This window comes from Piliocolobus tephrosceles, chromosome 2 (genome assembly GCF_002776525.5).
Source record: "Piliocolobus tephrosceles isolate RC106 chromosome 2, ASM277652v3, whole genome shotgun sequence".
In the NCBI taxonomy this organism is placed as follows: Eukaryota; Metazoa; Chordata; class Mammalia; order Primates; family Cercopithecidae; genus Piliocolobus; species Piliocolobus tephrosceles.
In genome coordinates this window covers 153,576,502-153,592,594 of record NC_045435.1, presented here as the reverse complement: position 1 = coordinate 153,592,594, position 16,093 = coordinate 153,576,502, and the positions used below count along the sequence as shown (strand labels likewise).

The 16,093-nt window shown below is 38.2% G+C and overlaps 1 protein-coding gene across 3 annotated transcripts in view; it reads right to left on the bottom strand.

Annotated features, from left to right (window-relative positions):
- NEK11 (NIMA related kinase 11) overlaps nucleotides 1–16,093 on the bottom strand; it is a 237,763-nt gene that overhangs the window by 219,194 nt on the left and 2,476 nt on the right. For 2 of the 3 annotated variants that reach the window (XM_026454179.1, XM_023207420.1), the window contains exon 2: nucleotides 15,547–15,816. In XM_026454179.1, the coding sequence (XP_026309964.1) occupies nucleotides 15,547–15,716 (170 nt within the window). In that variant the 5' untranslated portion in view covers nucleotides 15,717–15,816. Of the gene's footprint in view, nucleotides 1–15,546; nucleotides 15,817–16,093 lie in introns of those variants that run through there. The other variant, XM_026454180.1, reaches the window with a different exon arrangement.

The following is a 16,093-nucleotide window of genomic DNA, read 5'->3' as shown; positions in this document are numbered from 1 at the left end:
CAGCAACAGACAGGTCAGCAAGATAAAAAGTTAATAAAGCCACATGACGTACTACCCAGCAACTATGGAATATACATTCTATGCATAAGCACCTGTAACATTCATTCTCCAGGACGGACCATATGATAAGCCATAGAACAAGCCTCAATAAATTTTAAAAAACTGAAATTATATCAAGTACTCTCTCAGATCACAGTGGAATACAATTGAAAATCCACTCCAAAAGGAACTCTCAAAACCATGGAAATATATTGAAATTAAATAATCTGCTCCTGAATGAGCATTGGGTCAACAATAAAATCAAGATGGAAATTTAAAAATTATTTGAATTGAACTATAATAGTGACAAAACCTATCAAAACCTCTGGGATACAGCAAAGGCAGTGGTAGAGGAAAATTCATAGACTTAAATACCCACATCAAAAAGTCTAAAAGGGCACAAATAGACAATTGTCCATTTTAGATCTTTCCCGTTTTCCCCTGCAGGCATTTAGTGCTATCAATTTCCCTCTAAACACTGCCCTAGCTATGTCCCAGAGATTCTGGTATGCTGTGTCTTTGTTCTCATTGGTTTCAAAGAACTTATTTCTGCCTTAATTTTGTTATTTAGTCGGTAGTCATTCAGGAGCAGGTTGTTCAGTTTCCACCTAATAGAGTGGTTTTTAATGAGTTTCTTAGTCCTGAGTTCGAATTTGATTGCACTGTGGTCTAAGAGAGCATTTGTTATGATTTCTGTTCTTTTGCATTTGCTGAGGAGTGTTTTACTTCCAATTATGTTGTCAAATTTAGAATAAGTGCTATGTGGTGCTGAGAAAAATGTATATTCCGTTGATTTGGGGTGGAGAGTTCTACAGATGTCTATTAGGTCTGCTTGGTCCAGAACTGAGTTCAAGTCCTGAATATCCTTAATTTTCTCTCTTGTTGATCTGTCTAATATTGACAGTGGGCATCAAAGTCTCCCACAATCATTGTGTAGGGATTCTAAGTCCCTTGGTAGGTCTCTAATAACTTGCTTTATGAATCTGGGTGCTCCTGTATTGGGTGCATATATACCTACGATAGTTATCTCTTCTCATTGCATTGATTCCTTTACCATTATGTAATGCCCCTCTTTGTCTTTTCTAATCTTTGTTGGTTTAAAGTCTGTTTTATCTGAGACTAGGATTGTAACCCCCTGCTTTTTTTTTTTTTTTTTTTTTTCTTTCCTTTTGCTTGATAAATATTTCTCCATCCCTTTGTTTTGAGCCTATGTTTGTCTTTGCACATGAGATAGGTCTCCTGAATACAGCACACCAGTGGGTCCGGACTCTATCCAGTTTGCCAGTCTGTGCCTTTTAATTGGAGCATTTAGCCCATTTACATTTGAGGTTAATATTGTTATGTGTGAATTTGATCCTGTCATCATGATGCTAGCTGGTTATTTTGTTCATTCATTGATGCAGTTTCTTCATAGTGTTGATGGTCTTTACATTTTGGTTTGTTTTTGCAGTGGCTGGTACTGGTTTCTCCTTTCCATATTTAGTGCTTCCTTCAGGAGCTCTTGTAAGGCAAAATCCCTCAGCATTTGCTTGCCTGTAAAAGGTTTCATTTCTCCTTCCCTGATGAAGCTTAGTTTGGCTGGATATGAAATTCTGGGGTGAAAATTCTTTCCTTTAAGGATGTTGAATATTGGCCTCCACTCTCTTCTGGCTTGTAGGGTTTCTTCAGAGAGGTCTGTTGTTAGTCTGATGGGCTTCCCTTTGTGGGTAACCCAACCTTTCTCTCTGGCTGCCCTTCACATTTTTTCCTTCATTTCAACCTTGGTGAATCTGACGATTATGTGTCTTGGGGTTGGTCTTCTTGAATAGTATCTTTGTGGTGTTCTCTGTATTTCCTGAATTTGAATGTTGGCCTGCCTTGCTAGGTTGGGGAAGTTCTCCTGGATAATATCCTGAAGTGCGTATTCCAACTTGGTTCCACTCTCCCCGTCTCTTTCAGGGACACCAGTCAAATGTAGGTTTGGTCTTTTCACATAGTCCCATATTTCTTGGAGGCTTTGTTTGTTCCTTTTCATTCTTTTTTCTCTAATCTTGTCTTCACACTTTATTTCATTAAGTTGATCTTCAATCACTGATATCCTTTCTTCTGCTTGACTGATTCGACTATTGATATTTGTGTATGCTTCCTTCACGAAGTTCTTGCACTATGTTTTTTAGCTCCATCAGGTCATTTATGTTCTTCTCTAAACTGGTTATTCTAGTTAGCAATTCCTCTAATCTTTTATCAAGGTTCTTAGCTTCTTTGCATTGGGTTAGAACACGCTCCTTTAGCTCGGAGGAGTCTGTTATTATCCACCTTCTGAAGCCTACTTCTGTCAATTCATCAAACTCATTCTCTGTCCAGTTGTGTTCCCTTGCTGGCAAGGAGTTGTGATCCTTTGAAGGAGAAGTGGCATTCTGGTTTTTGGAATTTTTCAGCCTTTCTGTGCTGTTTTTCCCTCATCTTCGTGGATTTGCCTACCTTTGGTCTTTGCTGTTGGTGACCTTTGGATGAAGTTTTTGCATGGTCATCCTTTTTGTTGATGCTATTGCTTTCTGTTTGTTAGTTTTCCTTCTAACAGGTCCCTCTTCTGCAGGTCTGCTGGTAATTTCTGGGGGTCATTCCAGACCCTGTTTGCCTGGGTGTCACCAGTGGAAGCTGCAGAACAGCAAAGATTGCTGCCTGTTCCCTCCTCGGAAGCTTCATCCCAGAGTGGCACCTGCCAGATGCCAGCCGGAGCTCTCCTGTATGAGGTGTCTGTTGACCCCTGCTGGGAGGTGTCTCCCCATCAGGAGTCACGGAGGTCAGGGACCAACTTGAGGAGGCAGTCTGTCCCTTAGCAGAGCTCAAACACTGTGCTGGGAGATCCACTGCTCTCTTCAGAGCCGGCAGGCAGGAACATTTAAGTCTGCTGAAGCTACACCCACAGCTGCCCCTTCCCCTAGGTGCTCAGTCCCAGAGAGATGGGAGTTTTATTTATAAGCCCCTGACTGAGGCTCCTGCCTTTCCTTCAGAGATGCCCTGCCCAGAGAGGAGGAATCTAGAGAGACAGTCTGGCTACTGTGGCTTTGTAGCATTGCAGTGGGATCCACCCAGTTCAAACTTCCTGGCAGCTTTGTTTACACCGTGAGGGGAAAACCACCTACTCAAGCCTCTGTAATGGTGAACACCCCTCCCCCTACCAAGCTCAAGCATCCAGGTCAACTTCAGACTGCTGTGCTGGCTGCGAGAATTTCAAGCCAGTGGATCTTAGCTTGCTGGGTTCCGTCGGGGTGAGATCCACTGAGCAAGACCTCTTGGCTCCCTGGCTTCAGCCCCCTTTCCAGGGGAGTGAACAGTTCCATCACGCTGGTGTTCCAGGCACCACTGGCATATGGAAAACAAAACAAAACAAAAAAAAAAAAACAAACCCTGCAGCTAGCTTGGTGTTTGCCCAAACAGCTGCCCAGTTTTGTGCTTGAAACCCAGGGCCTTTGTGGTGTAGGCACCCGACGGAATCTCCTGGTCTGCAGGTTGTGAAGATGGTGGGAGAGACTGAGCTGGAATGCACTGTTCCTCACGGCACAATCCCTCACAGCTTCCCTTGGCTAGGGGAGGAAGCTCCCCGACCCCTTGCACTTCCCGGGTGAGGCAACAACCCACCCTCCTTCTGCTTGCCCTCCGTGGGCTGCACCCACTGTCTAACCAGTCCCAATGAGATGAACCAGGTACTTCAGCTGGAAATGCAGAAGTCACCCGTCTTCTACACTGATCTCACTGGGAGATGCAGACCAGAGCTGTTGTTATTCGACCATCTTGCCCTGGAATCGCCTTTTGAATTCTTATAAAGTAGAAGTCTCCACTGAGTACTTCCAAGTACTCAATACTGAGTTCCTGTCCAAGTATAGTTATGAAATATTGAGCCCTTGCCTCTTCATCCATCAGAACAGGATATTATTACCAGCTGAACACAACTTTTGCTGCTGAAACTAGTGTTGAACTAAAAAACGGTCAAATTAAAAAATGCATACCCAGATACCCTAAACACACACATACACACATATACACGAGTGTATATTTATGTATGTATACACACACACACAGAGTTTTTATGGTTATGTGAGCTAGCAAAATAATGCCAAAATAAGCTTTATCTGGGGGAAATTATCTACTGTTGTCAGTTTTCAAAACCTTTTGAATATGTACTTACTCTCTGTAAGTTCAATAGTCAACTGCTTTAAAGCTTACTTAAAATGCAATTTCAGATATGTGTCAGGTCCAATTCATATGGAATACCCAAATGTTTCTTTTTTTAAGTAATGCTAAACTGCCTTGCAACTCACATCCGTCATTAATCCTTCCTGTAATTTTGATTACTAAAGCAATTCTAAAAATAATAGAAACTACTCATTAGAGCTCAGTAATCTTTGCACCAAAATGTCTTTGAAATAGCAATATAAATTAAAAGCAGCTGGTCACCAAATAGCAAATCCAATATCGTAAAAAGTGGATTAGCTGATATTATCCCCAAACTCACAGTGTATGCATTTGTATGAGCCTTATGAGATGGAAGACATAAGAAAAGAAGGAAGAGAGGAAATGTAGGGCTGTTGGGCCACAAATCTTCCTTGAATCTCCTCTGAAGGAAAGCAGCCATAGCTAAGTGATTAGATTTTAAAGGGTTTCTCAAAATTCAAACTAATAGGGAAGTGGAAACATCAACCAAACTTTAATTAAAATGCATGTGAGAGAGACTGAGAAAATTGACACCCAAACACATTCTAATCAAAAATTCAATATTCCAAATTTTCCACCCTTAGAAAGTTGGAAACCTAGGACAATATTATCAACTACATTTTGACCTCCCTTCTTCACTTGCCCAATAAAGGTACCAAAAACAAAGCCTATAATTTTTCTCTGAGCTAAAAACAATAAAACTGGCTGGTATGAACCCAAGATTAAAAAGCAATACTCGGCTGAAACTGTCAAGTTTCATAATGATTATCATCAGTAACTGCAAATTCAGCCAGTTTAACAATCTTAAGGGTTTTCATATATCATGGTAGAGGGTTTTTGCTTTTTCTAAACACAATTATTAAGGTACAACTGACATATAATACACTGCACATATTTTAAGTGTATAATTTGCCAAATTTTGATATATGTGTATACCCATGAGACATGACACCATCTCTACAATCATGATAATGAGCATATCCATCACCCCCACATGTTTCATCAGGCTCAGGGTTTGCTTTCTTAATAACTAAAATTTTGGGTGTTTTTTTTTCCATATAACTACCCAAATAAATACAGCACTACTATACTAATAAGTATGTTCTATAGCATGTCAAAGGTTCATAATTATTCATTCATGAGTAGCAGGCACTAGGGCTTATAAGAGTATCGGAGAAATAAAAAGTGTTCTCGTTAAACTATGGAATGGAAATTCAATTTCACAGCATTTTAAAGCAATAAAGGTCACACAATATTAACTGCTTATTTTTGATACTACATAACGTTTTTTATACAATGCACAATTGGTGGAGTAAACTAACTACTTTTAGAACTCCGGTGCCAACAATGTTTATTTCCCACATAGATATACAAATTACTCTTAATTAAATTTACAAATTACTCTTTCCAAAAACCAAGCTTTGGAATAACTGACCAAGAACTATGAGTAACATGAGGGTTGTTTTTCTCTTAGGTTGACTTGTAAGTCATGCACATCACTCAAAGTGCACTTTTTAAACATGGATGTCATGGCAACTAAACTTTTTTCCCCAGGAAAATCAGTTGAAGAGTAATAAATTGATCCAGAAACTAATTTTAACTTAAGAAATGTCCCCCTTCTCATTTTTTTAAATTTAAGTCATGTAAGTATCTCATTTCAAGTTACTTAAAGGTAGATGATATCACAACTAAAATTTTCAGTTCAAAATAGGTATAAAGTTGGGTGCTGGCCAAAATTGCCCATATTACTCTTGAGAGATATTCATGCATCAAAAAGGAACCAGATCAGTTTAGAAGGAAAGGACTGAGCAAAACAGATGCCTCCCTCAACTGATCCAGTTAAAGCAAGCAGTGGTAAAAGGGAACTGCCTGCTGCCTGCCAGGAAGAGAGCAGGGCTGCTGGATGCACCAAAAGTTGTTGGAGGAAAAAGTCTCCCAAAAAGGCTGCTTGTGTAGAAACAACAGCAAGAAGGGCTAGTTACAGATCATACTTGAGGGTGTCATGCTTGCTTTGGGGTCAGGAAATTAGTTAGTTGACTGAATATTCTAATATTCACCAATCATTAAAAACTCTGGATTTGGTTATTGAGGTTCCTCTGGACTCTATTAAAAATCAGCTCACTTTTTATTATAATACATCTCAATGAAAAAAGCCCTTTTAGGTGAAGGAAAAAAACCCACAAGGTAGACTACAGCCATCAAATTTTGCTATTGCATTTTTTGCACTCATTCTAAAATACTTTATTGAATAATGAGATACAATAACTTAATAGGCTTAACACACAAATCTTGCACTTTAAAAATTTTAGGAAGTCAACAATGACTATGTAAAGGGATCAGCATATCCAATTACATTTATTATTATTATTATTATTATTTACTAGAATAGCTTAGATACTCCCCCGTCTCATACATTTAAATGAAGAATGCTATTCCATATTTCATGGGATATCATTCAGTGTTAGCCAAACCGTCAGCTTCCCTACACTCATATTCACCAGAACAATATATTGGAAGAACAGAGTGGAATGATAAATTTAAATAAGTCTGAAAATCTAACAAGTACACTACTGTAATCTGAATATACTTTTACTGCTGACACTAATACAGCTGTAATATTTTAAATAAATCACTTTTGTTTTCTTTCAAACAACAGTAATGCAAGAAAAAAGAATTCTTTTTAAGAAGAAATTTTGAGTATTGCTGCCTTCTTCCTAATTGTTGTCTTCTTCCTAAATGTTTCTTGGCAATTCAGTCTTAAAAGGAGGCTTTTTTGGTCCCTGCCCAAGCCAAAAAGAAACTGAGGGTTTCCCTGAAGCCTACTCATCCTAAAATATTTTGTTAGTCATCTTTGATCTGTAAATATTAAAAAACAGATATAAAGAACATGGTTTCTTTTATGCTAACACATGCAGCAAAGCAGCCTCAGGAAAGTCATTTACCTCTGAATATTGACTTCATTACCATGATTGAAACTAATCAAAGTAACTATGTGCCCTTGCATTTTCTTCTCCCCTTATCCATTCCATCTCCCAAACTCTAAATGTAACATGGCCAGAAGCTCAGAGGCTTGACCTTATTGTGTGCAGAGAACCGGCAAAGCACAAAGTGAAGTTCAAATGTACTCTTTCTATATTTACTTAGAGGAACCTAAGCACAAGATTCTAAGAATCTGAACTGTTTTAAAAGAGATTTTAATATGTTTTCATGTTATACTTTCTCTTAAAAGATAAGCAGGAAGATTTTTTTTAAACTGTGAGAAACTGAGAGAAACTGTGTTTTGAAGTCTGGCAGGGCAAAATAGAAAGAAATCATTAGTTTCCTCCAAATTGTTTTCATTACTCTCCACTGCGTAAACCACTGAATCCTATTAAATTAACTCAGCCCACTCAATAAACCCACTCTCCCTCCACAGACAGCCACTAGAGAACCCCTACACATAATATAGAAATAGTAGCTTTAATAAGAATACATAGATTGAGCTCAAAGTTGAACTCATTAAATCTACTGATGTTTTGCTTAAAATGACTCAAAACTGAAAGTAAAGATATGTTAAAATGATTAAATAAATCAGACAGAAATATCCATAAGTAGGTATTAGTAGATGCAATGTATAAACATTAGCTTTGCTAAAGGCTATCAGCTATTAAATGGCAGAAATTATAGTCACAATCTGAATAACTGAAAGCGTATTTTTAATATTACAAAAACCCACACATTTTAGTAGGAATTATTATTCATGCTGGGCACGGTGGCTCACGCCTGTAATCCCAGCACTTTGGGAGGCCAAGGCAGGTGGATCATGAGGTTGGGATCACGAGACCAGCCTGGCTAAGATGGTGAAACCTCATCTCTACTAAAAATACAAAAATTAGCTGGGTGTGGTGGTGCGTGCCTATGATCCCAGCTATGCGGGAGGCTGAGGCAGGAGAATTGCTTGGACCCGGGAGGTGGAGGCTGCAGTGAGCTGAGATCACGCCACTGCACTCCAGTCTCGCAATACAGCAAGACTCTGTCTCAAAAAAAAAAAAAAAAAAAGAATGAAGTTATTTTTATCTAATTACTACCAAGCAAGTGTAGCTATAACTCACAACTGACCCAAAAAGTGATTCCACTGAATGACACAGAATGCCTGTCACTTCTCAGTGACCAAAGCTTGGTTCCTTAGTTTTTCAGTTATGCTACTGACAGGAAGAAAATGCTGAAACAGTCGTCACATCAAATTGCTGAAGATGCTAAAAAGCACAATAGTCTTCTACTTCAAAGAAGGTACCAGAATCTAGATATCCAACAAGAGGCAGTTAAATGACATGAAAGCCACAGACTATTATGCAGGCATTAAAAATGATGCTTTTAAAGAGTATTTACTAACATGGGAAAATGCTTACATTTTCGTGCTTTAAAAAAGCATGAGATTGTATAAACACGGAACCCTATTCCATTTTAGTGCCTTTCACATTGAACATAACTGTGCTCCCATCCCTTTGCCTAGTACAACGATCCTCAAAACGCAGTCCTCTGAGAAGTAGTAACAAGTGTTAGAAATGCAAATTGTCAGGCCCCGCCCACCAGATCTGCTGAATCAGAAATCTCTGGTGTAGGGGGGAGCCCAGCAATCTGTTTTAATAAGCTCTCCAGACAATTCTGATGCTCAATAAATTGTGAAAAACACTGGCAACTTCTTAGTAATTCTTCGGATTTCAGCTGACAGTTCTCAGGGAAGTCTTGCCTCGCCCAACCTCCCATCCTGCAAGCATAGATGAGTTTATTGTAACTCACAAGAACCAAGATTTTTCTTTCACAAGTTATTGCAGCTATAATTATTTATGATTATGGAAGCAGAGTTTTTACCTCCAGACCAGATATTTCAAGTCTAGTGCCACATATGAATCACCTGGAAGTTCTCAAAAATCCTTGGCCATACCCCAGGCCAAACAGAATTTACTGGAGTACGACTCAAGCATCTGTACTTTTTAAATACTGTGATTCTACCGTTTGGTCAAGGTTAAGAATCACTGTACCAGACTCAAGCTCCAGATGACCAGTAAACGGTGACCAGTATTTGTTGAATGCATATGTGGGGTTTTTTCACTTTATTTTGTGGGGTTTGTTTTGTTTCAGTCTTGCCTATGATACAACATTCCAAATGCACAGAAAGGGTTCAGTAAAAAGTGAAGTCTCCTTCTCTTCCTGTCTCCCACCTCTGAGGCAATGACTGGGACCAATGTCATGTTTCCTTAAAAGACTGAATATTTGTCAATGCATACAGAAAAGATCACAAGTTGGAGGCAGGATTATAGATTATTTTACTGCTTCTTTATGCACACCTGAACTTTTTGTAAAATGTATACACATTCCTTTCAATATTGGGAAAGGAGGTACCGTAAGAATAATTGTATGGGTATGCATCCAGAGCTATTTAGTAGATAAACACTGGGTCTCAGGGCTCCCACAGCAATAGCCACTTAGAATGTACATACAGCTGCTGTTCCATTTTGTCAAGTTCAAAGAAGAGGGCCTTTACCTGGTTTAAGCGAGTAATTGCCCAATTATTCTGCCTGCTTATTTTGGTTATATTTTCACTTCTGATTAGATATACAGCTTCTCCAGAACATCTACCAGAAAATGGTGGGAGGGCGCACAAAAGGAGGAGGTACTGTTCATCCCAGGAACCAGATTAATAAGTGGCATCATGGTTTATAGATCTACCTTGTCTTGATTTAGTTAGTATAAGCTCCTCTCCAAGACTAACCATCTCTGGGTATATGAATATGAAAAGCTGAGGCCTGGACCCCAGGGTGGTGACTCAACTATGGTTCAGTCCTTTAAAGACCCTGAGCCCTTTTGACTCCATGCCAGTTGGTGATTCTATCTCAATAGAGTACTTTGGAACAGGGCTGCATGTCTGAGATTTCTGTATGTAGAAACTGGAGTAGGGAGAGCTTTACAACAATGGACCCAGACTGTTTTGGCTTTGGGGATTTTTTCAATTATCTTTTTCTTACTTTCTACCTCCCTTACTCTTATGGTCTAAGACCACTCCCCTCTGTTAGTATGACTCATTCTAGCATCAACTCTTGGCCCCCTATCCTTCATTTTGTTTCCATAGCTGGGTGGGAAATCAGCTTGCTAGGACTTCTAAAAATCTGCTTTAATATAGACCCAAGAGCTCTCCAGGAGGCAAGAGCCTGGACTTGAGGGACATTTTTTTAAGGACTTGTAGGCCTTTTCCTATTTAATTCCTGATCCTCATCTTAGGCAGACATATGAGATAGAAGGGGAAAAAAATGCCTTCTGTAGAGATAAAACATTTCCATGTTTACCATTTTTCCCATATTTAGGGAAAGACCAAGATGTAGGATCATAGTTAAGGGGAAACATGTTTGGATATGTACATGGATAGGACCAAGGGGGAAAATATACATAAATTAGATAGTACATAGAAACAAGTAAGATAATTACCATATTGAGCTAGAAAGGGAGTTAGGCAGTGGCCACTCCAACATCTCTGTATACAACTAGTATACAGCACAAGACAATGCTTAAATATCTGTGTGGCAGCAACAACCTGACACACAGATATTTAAGCATTGTCTTGGTGCTGTATACTAGTTATTTTGTGTGTGCTGATTTAGTCTTCCAGACTGGAAGCACCTGAGGGCCAGGCCTTATCTCCTACTGCCTCAGTTTCCTCTCTCGTGCTGAGTCCAAAGCAAAGGTTTAATATTTAAACTGTATTAAATACTTAATAGTTGACAGATTAAAACAGACTATAGCAGAAAACCAACTCTGCATAGTAAGATCACTGTATCTTAAATGCGATAAATTTTTAAAAAATCATTATCACAAACATTCTATGCCAATACGATGAATGTTGAAATTCATTGCAGCTGTGGCCATGATTAATTACAAGTTTAATCATGTATTTTAGGGTAAACCTATTTCCTTAACATCTCTTTTCTATTAAATTACATGCACTATGCTAATGTTAAGGGCCAAAATAGTTTCTTGGCTGATCAAATCTTTTGGGTTTGATTTTTTGAAAAGATAGTTTGACAACTTAACAAAACTATAAAATAAAATGAATAAGAACTAGCACAATCTTTTTTAGGACTATGACAACATAATTAGACCAGAGTGTCTATAATTATGAAAGAAAATATTCTCAAATATTGTTTTATGAATTTCATGATGCATAATAAAGGAAAAACCTCTATCCCATTCACTACGCATTTTAACAGTTTAATTTTATTCTACTGTTATAATGAAACAAGCGATGTCCAATATTTATGCCAGAAAGAAAACTCTACAAACATGCATCAAGCAAGTGTAATGTCTGTAGCTTTTATTTTAATCTCACAGCTAATTCAGAAAGTCAATAAAAATGTAAAGGAATATGGTATTTACATTGTAAAATTACAGGTCATCCTATATGCAAAATGTCAATGGTGGAGTGATGCCCCCAGGTGGCATAATGATAAATTGCAATACTTCGATTGAAAAGTTAAGTACTATGTACATATAGCTCTTCCATTTTGTCAAGTTCTGATTAAATCTAGAAACGTACATAAGGAATCTGTATTTCACAGGAACTAGTCATAAGTCCTACAAATTTATGGTCTACCCAAGTCACTCCTTTAACACTGATACCAAGGTAGAGTCTGAGCTCCTCATGAGCTCAAAAAGTTAAGGGTGTATCTGCAAAACAAAAAGGGAAGTCATACCTATTCTGATGTGTTGAAGGAATAGCATTCATACCATTATAAAAATCTCTAAAAAGTATTCACCTTCTAGCCACCTCTAACATTAACCAATTCCCTATGTCTAGCATGTAAAGCATAATTTAAAACCATATCTAGTCAAATTGCTTGGACAATGAGTAGTGCTATAATGTGCTTTGCTCACAAACTAATGATTCAGTATCAACACTAAAAAAAAAAACCAAAAAAAAAAAAAACAAAAACGAGTTTAGTTTCCTGCCTCCATACATGCATTACACATAACAATCACTGATGAGTTGATATCTTAGCTAAAAGGTTCACATTTTGAGAACTAGTTTATTTTGGACAGCCACAGAGATATAAAAAATGACAACAGAATTGTTACAATCTCAAGAAAAATCAATGAATAAGTTTTTAAAATTACATTCCTGGTTTCAGATTGGTCTATTTGGGAAATTTTTCTCATTTAAAAGTAATCCAAAAAAACCTTCCATTTAATTAGAAGTTTCCAATTGCAGTCATTGGGTGGTAATTAGCTAAAGTTTTGTTAGGCTTCCTTTAATTATTCCTTTAACTTGCATTGTTTATAATTAAGGTGAATCTGTGCTGCTTTTGAGGGATAATTATGAGCGACGCAATGTGATATCTAAATCTTACCTAAATAGGCAGATATCGTATTATTATTACAGTCCTATGAGGTATTATACCCATTTTAAAGATGAGAAAACCAAACCTCAGATTAGGAATGTGCAGAATCTAGACTTCACATTAAGAACAGGCCTGGCTTTACTCCTTGTTTACATCCAAAGCTGGTATTTTAACAATGACACCATACTGCTCTGTTTCTATTATAGCATTCTAGAATTTTATGAGTAGTCATATTCACACTTTTTTCTGATTTTAGCAAATAATTCTAAAAGCAATTGTCTACAAAGGTTGGCAGGTAGTGGAAAGGTGTGATGCAGCTGTATGCAAGAGACAGTGAGGAGAGGCAGGAATGTGGCTAACTGGAGAATACAGAATTTGTCTAAAGGAGTAGCTGCTACCTAGCTTTAGCAGCCCATTGTGGCTACACAGGAACTGATGTTAGCAAACGTTACCAAATCTTTTTTTTTTTTTTTTTCCGAGAGAAGACAAAATGCTCAATTTATATGAGCTGCTCATTTAAAAATACTAACTACTGGCCAGGCACGGTGGCTCACGCCTGTAATCTCAGCACTTTGGGAGGCCAAGGCGAGAGGATCACCTGAGGTCAGTAGTTCAAGACCAGCCTGGCCAACATGGTGAAACCCTGTCTCTACTGAAAATACAAAAATTAGCCGGGTGTGGTGATGCACTCCTGTAATCCCAGCTACTTGGGAGGTTGAGGTGGGAGAATCACTTGAACCTGGGAGGTGGAGGTTGCAGTGAACCAAGATCGTGCCACTGCACCCCAGCCTGGGCGACAGAGTGAGACTCTGTCTCAAAAAACAAAACAAAACAAAACAAAAAAACTGACTAATTTACTAAAAAGAAACACTACCCAGACCAAACAAAAGACATCTGAAAGCCACATGTGGCCAGTATGCAATATGTTTTGGATGCTGATGATGAAAGATTCCTTTCCCAGAGATTCTGGACTAGACCTTCTGGTGCCAAATGATTTTTGTCCGTTATCCTCACCATTGGATTCATTCCACAAACACAGACTCTGTCTGCTATCTTCAGCTCTGGTCATACTTTTTTTAAGATTGGTTCAGGTACAAGAAAAATCACTAACAAATCACTTACCAACCAACCAGCCCCAGCCCCCTTTCTTCTCTCTCGTTCTCTTTCTCTCTCTCTTCCCCCCAACTACAAATACACTCTCTCCACTCACTATCTCAAGTCTAAAGGTTTCAAGTTTGATCTTCATACATCTTATTTTATATCCTTTTAATCAACTTTTTAGTCCTCCTGTGAATTATCTTAAAATTTTTCATATTCCTCATTAGTTGAAGAAACCAAAATTGGATATGATCCTACAGTGTAGTTTTTAGAAGTATTGGGTCTGGTTTAGGTCTTACTCTCAACGTTTCCATAAAGGTTCTCTAATAATTGTCAGAAATTTATCATTCTATTCTAAATGGGTAGAAGAGCACCTCTAGGATAAAAGGAAAAAAATCCTTTTCAGTAGGAATCATAATGCATGTTCTAAGGACATCAGAAACACGCCAGCTCTTTTATCATCCCTCATGTAGAAATTAACTAAAAACTATAAATTCTAGATAATTACAGCTTTTAAAAATTCTGGACAGAGACCATTTAAAAGGTTGAGTTTCAAAACAAAGTAGTAACATCACTAACATTTACCTTTACAATTCCTATGACCTATGAGGATGTAGAAAAGTGTTTATCACACTGATTTTAAATCCACTCTGAAATATCCAATAGGCAAAAGCTGGAAGAACTTAGAGTAGCCTTAAAACCTCAGAAGAAAACAATATACTATGGGATGAAAATGTGGTCTTCTGGGGTTAAGGGCTGATATCTTGGATCATTCTTCCTTCTGCTTTCTCTTCCTCCCGTGTTTCTGATAGGCAAGTTTCTTACCCTAACTTCAGTTCCAACTTACTTTCCATTGCAGGAAATTAAAAAACCTTTACACCAAAAATGGAGGAGTATCTGCAAGGGAGGTACCATCTGAAGTTTTTAAGAGTTTTTCTCTATTATCAAAGTGTATAGGGTCCGATTATAATCAAAAGAGACAAGGTGACAAGGCGGTCATCAACATAAGCTAATTTTAAATGGGACTGTCCATTTGGTTTAAGTATTTAATCTGACGGCTTTCTGATTACGGAATTTGAAAATCTCCCCCATAGAAAGCCCAAAGAAAATTGATACTGTACTTTCTTTGGTATACCTTATTCATCTCAAATGTTAATAACTGTTCATTTGTATTTTGTAATATTTCTAAAAATAGTCATGATGAACAATTCTTATTTTCTCATTCAAGAAGTTCCAATCAAGTTAAGTGGAAGCAATATTGTCACTGAGACTGTGGCATGCCCAAACATCTTCTTTTCACATAATCTTTCCCATTTCTAGCTCCCTTCTCAAGGTCATTTGGATATTATATTCACCTGCTGAAATGTCTTTAAACCTAATATGAAAGACTAATTAGGGAGCTTACCTATCTTCACGAAATACTTGGTTTGGTATAAAGAGCAAAGTGGACATTGCTCCATGCTCTTTTTTTTTTTTTTTTTTTTTTTGACATTCTTGCTCTGTTGCCAGGCTGGAGTGCAGTGGCATGATCTCGGCTCACTGCAACCTCTGCCTTCTGGGTTTAAGCAATTCTTGTGCCTCAGCCTCCCGAGTAGCTGAGATTACAGGCATGTACCACCCTGCCTGGCTAATTTTTGTATTTTTAGTAGAGACAGGGTTTTGCCATATTGGCCAGGTTGGTCTTGAACTCCTGGACTCAAGTGATTCGCCCACCTTGGCCTCCCAAAGTGCCGGGATTACAGGCATGAGCCACCATACCTGGCCTCCTTCATGTTCTTAATCAGCCTTTAAGACTTGCAAACAAAAAGCAGCCTACTCAAGATTCATACGAAGTATTTTTACTTACAATTCCTCTCCTCGTTTGGCTTTCTTGTCTGAAACCAGATAGACAGTTCCAAAACTTCCACTGCCAAGTTTCCGTTGAAGCACATATCTTCTTGCAATCAAGGTTTTTGGATGAGTGGAAATGGCTGTTGATCCACTCACACACTTAGCTGCCTCTTGGAATTTCAGCATTGCTCCAAACAAGAGAGAACTGATTCATTCATTTATAGAAACTTAACATTCAAGTCTCCTAAGAAATGGTCAAATCCATCCAAACAGTGTTGGTCAATTCCTTAAAGATGAAAAATTCAAAGATCAGGTCTAAAGGATGCTAAACGATCTCTAACAAAAAGTGTAAGTGCAGTGATTATCTGCACCTTGATCAGCAGACTGAATGACAACATATTGGTTAACGACTTGAAAGAAAAATGTTAAAAGGTAGAGATACCACAAATTCCAGTAGAAGGCAATCCTTCACAGGAAGAGCCTCCCTTTGTACATTGAAATTTGGCAGAACTGAATTATAGCCAACTTTCCACAAATATCTGGAATGGACATCTGTTTTACAA